We start from the raw sequence: 6,985 nt of genomic DNA, 5'->3' as shown, positions 1-6,985 counted from the left end.
TCTGCATTATAGCATAGTCAGCAGAGATAGAGAGAGAAAGACAAATGTTCTCATTAGCCATTCTTTATGTTTTCGGTACATGAAGTCACCCAACGCAATACGCTATGTTTCCACTTTCGGGCTTGGGTCTTTCGGCTTTACGCCATGTACTGGCTTACGAAGCACGGCACCACGTCGACAATTTTTTGTGTGCTCCTAAAACGAATCGTTGAAATAAAATGTGGCGCGCAAATACGGCTCCTGGCCGTGCGTCCTGTAGGCCAACTGGTTCACTGCCCAGCCTTTCCTTTCGAACTACCCGGTGACCGACTCGGGCGGCGGATTCGCCCGAAGCACCACGGTGTGCGCCGACTGCCTGTGTTCTTTGAGCTCGGCCTTCCCTCGGAACATCTGCCTGCAAAGGCCGCACATCAGGCTGTCCGAGTGCGAGTGGCGCATGTCGTGCAACACGGCTGCGCCGACGCTGGCAAACTCCGCGCCGCACTTTCTGCACATGAGCTCGCCCAGGTGGGTGCCGAGGTGCGCAGACATGGTGGCCTGCGACCGGCACAGCCTCGAACAGATGGGGCAAGGCAGCTTGCTGCCCCTAGCCGCACCCGCGTAGCTGTGCGCGTACACCTCGTGCGCCATGAGCCGGCTGGCGCAGCGGAAGCGCTGCCGACAGTGCCGGCACTCGTGCACCGTGGCGGCACCCGATGACCGGATCCGCGGGCTGAACTTCGAGCGTCTCCTGTGCGCCGACAGCCGCTGCAAAGAACGGAGAGAGCACCGTCATGTAGTATACTCGCGCCGCAATAAGCTGCTGAGCCCCCAGATGTAATCATTTAAACAGGGCAAGAGCGGTTACGGGCCAGCTGCTATATTCTACTAAGACCGACATACATTGGCGCTATGTCCGCACCAAGAAGGTTAAAGAAGGTTAAAGTTTTTCTTTAAACTCCTTGGTCCGCACAAACGGGGCCCATGTGGCGGAGCTGGTGCGAAAGGCGGTTATGTTTTCCTTTACCCTTGACTTTCTATATTGCATCCAAGTATTTTAAAGTCCGTATCAGTAAAATTACGTCGATGGTCGCGAGGAAATCGGTCTTCAAAGTAAATGACGTAAGCAATGACCCCTTTTTTCTATTAAGCGCGTATCGCATTGTCCATATACGATCGACAGATGTACAAGGACTCCTCCCAACTTTTCTGAAAATTTTAAAGCGATAGCTTTCTTTGGCTCTACCCCCCACTTTGCGGTTTGTATGCGTCTGCCAATTTATGAGGGGAGTAGAGTCAACTTAGGCTACTAGCTATGCGGTGGCTGCTGTCTTGCCGAGCAGACAAGGGTATGTGCCCGAATGGACAACTTGCTGCTGGCTGGCCTATATATAGCAGACAACGTGGGTAACTGGGCATGTACTTCAGCACTGCGTATGTGATATTGGTACAAGTCCATTCTTTGCCAATACCCCTGAATAGATGTGCCCAGGTGACGCAATGGGTATGTATAGCCTTAAATAGAGGGTGATCATTTTTAAGTTTTACCGGAGTCCCGATAAACATGGTAAACACGAAGGAATCTGGTTTTACGTAACTTTTTAAAAATCGCCCGAGGCTGATTGCATATAATTATTGTCCTTGAGCTGCATTATTTGAAGATGCGGACATTACTAGCATGAGTAATCGAAACGCATATTCAACCAATTACCTAAAATTCACTAATTAATTTCCTGATTAATTACTTTACGGCACATATTGCAATCTACGAATTGTAGCCGCTGAGTTTGCAAGACGTATTCATTTGAGATGAATTTCAAGGATTACACCAGTTTCGAGAGATTATTTCTCAAAGTGCGGGAAGAAATACATGGGCGTTCTAGTTACTTTTGTGCTTCAATGCATAAAACAGCCTTTTCTTGAACAAGTGTAACAACAGTGCATTTTTAAGGCGAGTTTGATGGCGCGTATCTCCAAACTGGTGTCCTATTCTGGAAATACATTCCAAGTGGATACGCCTTGCAAACTCACGTGATACAATTAGTTAATTGTCATATGTGCCGCAAAGTAACCAATTAAGAAGTCAATTAGTGAATTTTGGGTAGTTAAATATGTGTTTCAATTTCTCGTGCAAGTAATGTCCGCTTCATTGAATAAATCCAGCGCGAGGACTAGGATTAAGTTATCTGCAATAGGCGATCTTTAAAGATTGCGTAAATCTTTAAAATGTCACTTGAGGTAGAGCCATTGCATCGAAGTTCCAGACGACATATATGGATTGCGAGGGTTGCTATAGAGTTTCAACAGGGGTGCTGTGATGACAACTGAATATATATTTATATATCATTTGGCATTTTGGTTGATAGTGAGACTGCTACTTCATGTATCTGCTGATGTGCACATAAGGTCTCGTGATTTACGGATTGCAAGGGGATATGCGGCAGGTCGTACAAGAGAGCTGTCGCTGTCATTAACGATCAGCTTCGATGGTTTATGCCACATTTTCTTTAATGCGTTAGCATTCTTAGGGTACTTCACGCACTTTCGGGGGCTATGTATTATGTTTGTATGTTTCTATCCACGTATGTTTGTATCTAACCGCTTTCCCGACAACTTGGCTCACTGGGTAGTCCGTGGTCGAACGGGCAGCGCATTGGGCTGCTTTTCTGGAGGAACGGGATTCGAAACCAACCGTTGGACAAACTCGTGTCCCTCAGTATATGTGGCTGTGTGCGCGTATACGTGCTGCTCTACAACGAACCTCTTTCACACCGTCACTGCAGGTGTGGGACGCCGAGTTGGAGCACTGGGTATGTGTCACTCTGTCTGTACTGGTCTTCAATGGAACTCTTTCATGCCAACGTGAACCACTGCGTATGTGCCAGTAGGTGTGTGCCGCTCTTCAACGAACGCCTTTGACGCGAACTTAACTATAGGCATGTGCCACTGGGAATGTGCCGCTCTACTATGACGAGAAAGATACTTTAAATTTAGCCGACGTTGAGTGGGATCGAACCCACGTCACAAGGCTTCCGCAAGGACAGCAACCGGATCCTTCAGCAGGCCGCGTCACAAATACGCGGCGCATGTGCCGCTTTTCCATGATCGCCTTTAACGCCAACGCTTTAGCGAGCTGCGCCATGAATGCACTGGTTAAGTGCCGCTGTTCAATAAACATCTCGCCAACTTGGGTCACCGAGTATATGTGCCACCGAGTGTACGAGGAAGGGATTTTTTTTTTTTTTTTTTCGCGTTCCTGTGCTGTCTGCCGCACGCCGCTGAAAACGTTTTGGAAGGGTGCCGGGGCTTTCGCCGGTTGATTTGTGCACCTGCGTCCATGTTGTTTATGCGCCAGTTGTGCGTTTCATGGATCGTGACAGCATGTCGTTCCTGGAAGTCATGTAGCACTCAACGACTACTGAGTGAGCGCTGTTGTGCTAACAGTGTAACAGTGCGGCCGGTAAAAGCACGCCGAGTTCCGTCTGCCGACGCGGCTGCCTTGGATCGAGCTTGTTGTCGCTGATGTCTGCTCTTTCACCTCGCTTTTTGTATTCATTTTACACATTCATTAGACATTTTGCATATTCAAGAAGAAGTCTTCAAGCGCAGCCTTTTGCGTCGGATTTGCCAAAGCGGTGCATTTGTTTACACCTACATATAAAGCCACAGATCGTTGTTAGCTTCGGATATTATGGAAATGGCGCATCCCTGATATGAGATGTCAAAACGTAGCAAAACATACATATCTGTGCATATGAGCCGCGTTGTTCCTCGCTGAGACGAATCAATATGAGCGATCCAGCCACTTAAACAACGGCAACTGTGATCTAGACATATATTCAGGGCTGTTATTGCCATTCTCGCTTTTCTTTAAGTTCATCATACTTACAGTTTGCGCGTGCCATAAAGTATTATTAGAGAAAAAACTTTATAGCTGTGGTATACAGGCCCCTTTTTCGTAAAGAGTTACTTTTTAGTTCAGTTGAAGTTAACACCGAAACCCGTCAAAAGAAAATAGCTGGATGGAACAACGCTAAATGCCAAGAGGTATCAGGGACCTTTAACGACGACTACGATACTCAATAATACGAAATTTGAGCGCAGCTCGATACGCGTTTTCATTTCGCGATATATTGAGGCAAATAATTTGAGACCGAAATCACCGCACCGACTGGCAGTGGGCCAGTGCTGTCAGCGTCTTCGCAGAGGGAGGGGCAGTATGGGAACCCTGGCATGATGAGCGGTATCGGAGCTAGCTGTGGAAGAAGAGGACGAGCGCGCGAGTAATGGCACGAGCGCGTTCGCGCGATTACGCCGACGAGCCAGGTGTGGTACAGAAGACGACGACGAACGCGCATGCAGTGGCACGAGCGCGTTCGCGCGGCTACGCCGAGGGACGCCGACGCTCAAGCCTAAAAACTGTGCTCGGCATAAGAACGCGGATGCCGTCGCTGTTACCGTTGGTAACTGAGCGAGGCGGTTAATTGTTTACGCTGCTGTACTGAATCACTGTCTCTTGTTTACCGTTTGATGCAGAGGTAAACAGTGCTTCTAGAAATGTGTCAGCATAATAACACGTACAGAATCATCCATATACGTAGCGAATGCGACCGGCAGCCCCCGGGAACAGTGACGTACCTGAAGATGCTGCCACAGCGCTGTGTCACTGCTTACCGCTTATTGTGTACGCGCCGTGCGAATTGAAGGTATACAGTTGATACAAATTACCATATGGCCACAACTGAACTATAAGAGCAGTTTAAATCGTAACTGCTTATTTTTAAGTTCAGGCCCACCAGTAGCAGCTGCACGAACTTGACGGGGCCAGGCCTAAACCAACCTTTGCTAAACAGGATCTACATTGCCTCAAACCTCATGTGCACGCGTCTTGAGAGGACTAAAGCTTGTGCATTTCAACAACGAAGGCATGTTTCGACTCATTTTGAGCGCGATATATTATATATACAAGCGAAGGCGCTGCCGCTATCGCGTTGTCCGTCCGACGGCCGATCACGTCGGGTTCGGTCGAACGCCTCATGGTCGCGGCACATTGACTTTGTCAGTGCTGTCGACAAGAAAACCAGTCGCGCTACGACAACTCACTCCCTTCAATTGCGTCATTGTCGGCCTATTATGATAAAGTTGTTTCAGCAACACACTGTCCTGTCGGCCAATCGTTGGCGTTAGCGCCTTGTCGATCTCGCATCGACCCAGTGTACGCGCAGCCACCACCAGCAAGAGAGGGCCGACGCTGCAAGAAGGCGTCGTCAGCAACGTGATGTATTTGAAGTGTCACCCAAGTGTAATGCAGGGGTTTATGTATAAATATTGCTAGCCATCAATGCAGGGCGGCAACTACGGGGTTCACTGTGCAGTCCGAAAGAAGCCCTGGCCGGTTCCTGTTTTCAAGTGGAGTTGCAGTCTTGCGCTACGCACATTTTCGGCGCCGCACCAATGTAGAGCTATATACCAGTGGAGTACCAACGCGGTACACAGCACGAGTGTATGCTGCAGTGCGCGTCAGTGCGCTTATTTTTTTCGGGGGTCTTTATCCCGATATCAGGCAGCGCAGCCGCGCGCGCATCCTTTCCAAAACGTTTCGCGACTAATCCGCTAGGGCAGGACGCATGCGCCGTCGCGCCGTGAAAAAAAAAAAAAAGAAAGACGATTTTCAGCGTTCGCAGGCACCGGCGCGCCACGCTTGTCGTTTCGGAAACCATGCGCGGACTTCTCGGCAGCGCCACTAGATGGCGCAACGTGCTAAGAAAAAAGCGCGAGAGAGGAGCCCGGTTGCCGCATGACGCGTTTCTCGCCATGCACTTCGGAGGCCACGCGCAGGATTCGCGGCGGTGGCGCTGAATGGGGGCGAATTTTCATAGGGAATAGGGCGCCTCAATACCAAGGCGGCGCTGCAATCGAGGCACCCTATTAAGGAAACGTGAAAAAGAAATCCCGCTGCAGTACACGCCTCGCACATAACTCGTTTAGGCTGTGTCGCTATATAAGATGTGTTGCTATATTGATTCAATGCTAATCCATGCATTACCATCGACGGTCATCGCAAGACGGGTTCTGCCGCAATATATTTGTCAGTGATTGCTGTAGTGCTTCGGCAATTACACACTACCGCATTGTGGGTAGCCGACACCCGAATCTGAATACATGTACAGTGAGATCCACTGTTAAATGAAACACATCAGCACAAAGCACGTACGTGCGAATTTTTCTGTCTTATAAGTGCACTGTCGCCTGGCTTTCTAGCAGATGACTTCTGATTTGTTGCGCCGGCGCCTTTCTACACACATCACCAGTGCATTGACACAGCTTCAGCCGCAGCTTGAAGCTAGAGCGCCAGCACATTGACAGCCACAGATTAGAATGCCTTTTAATAGCCAGTGGACCACACTGCACGTGAGACGATCATCAGCAGGACGACCACATTTGCTTATACGAAAAGTGCCTAGGGCATAGCAAAACGTTCGAAATTTACCGTTCCTCCTGCTCGTTCCGTCGTCATGTCGGCGGCGCACAGCAGCAGTGGCAGCCGACGCAGGTGGCACACGAAGCTCTCGATGACCGTAACGGCCGCCGTGAGAGGTGCTGAGGGTGCGGCCTCACAAGCCGCTGAGCCCTACGCTTGCCCTTTGCTACAGACGGCGCATAGGGGTGACGAACGGGCTGAGCTGACCGGTGGCTTAGCGCAGCACGCGAGACAGACGCGAGCGGTCGATCGTTACCGGCGATCTGCACGTGCAAAGGCGCTGAAGACAAAGAAGAAACGGCACGCGGGCGAAGAGAAAGAGAAAAATACGGAAGAAACGGCAGATACAAATAAAGAAGCGTGTGTTGGGGGAGGGAGGAGCGGGTTGTGCCTGTGAGAAAACAAGAATGTAGATGTGGGATTGCAATAAAACGAGGAACATGTCTGCATATACCGCGCGATTTTGTTGATTCTCATAGTGGGTATCTGCCCCTGATAACCGGCACAGGTGCGAAAAAGGAAGAA

General features: G+C 49.7%; 1 protein-coding gene across 1 annotated transcript; it reads right to left on the bottom strand.

Annotated features, from left to right (window-relative positions):
• Nucleotides 1-47: 47 nt before the first annotated feature.
• Nucleotides 48-6,722, bottom strand: LOC126546964 (uncharacterized). Its single transcript, XM_050194692.2, has 2 exons — nucleotides 6,470-6,722; nucleotides 48-747 (listed from the first exon to the last, which is right to left on the bottom strand). The coding sequence occupies exons 1-2, from the start codon at nucleotides 6,494-6,496 to the stop codon at nucleotides 295-297; spliced, it is 480 nt and encodes a 159-aa protein (XP_050050649.1). The 5' UTR covers nucleotides 6,497-6,722; the 3' UTR covers nucleotides 48-294.
• Between the last annotated feature and the right edge of the window lie 263 nt (nucleotides 6,723-6,985).

This window comes from Dermacentor andersoni, chromosome 1 (genome assembly GCF_023375885.2).
Source record: "Dermacentor andersoni chromosome 1, qqDerAnde1_hic_scaffold, whole genome shotgun sequence".
Classification (NCBI taxonomy): domain Eukaryota; kingdom Metazoa; phylum Arthropoda; class Arachnida; order Ixodida; family Ixodidae; genus Dermacentor; species Dermacentor andersoni.
Note: the sequence above shows the minus strand (reverse complement) of the source record. Positions and strands in the feature narration are given on the sequence as shown.

Excerpts from the sequence above, each read along its gene's own strand:
- LOC126546964 (XM_050194692.2), bottom strand. The coding sequence starts at position 6,496 with ATGACGACGGAACGAGCAGGAGGAACG. Across the intron at positions 748-6,469 it reads CGGAACGAGCAGGAGGAACG|CGGCTGTCGGCGCACAGGAG; the intron begins GTAAATTTCGAA and ends CGTTCTTTGCAG.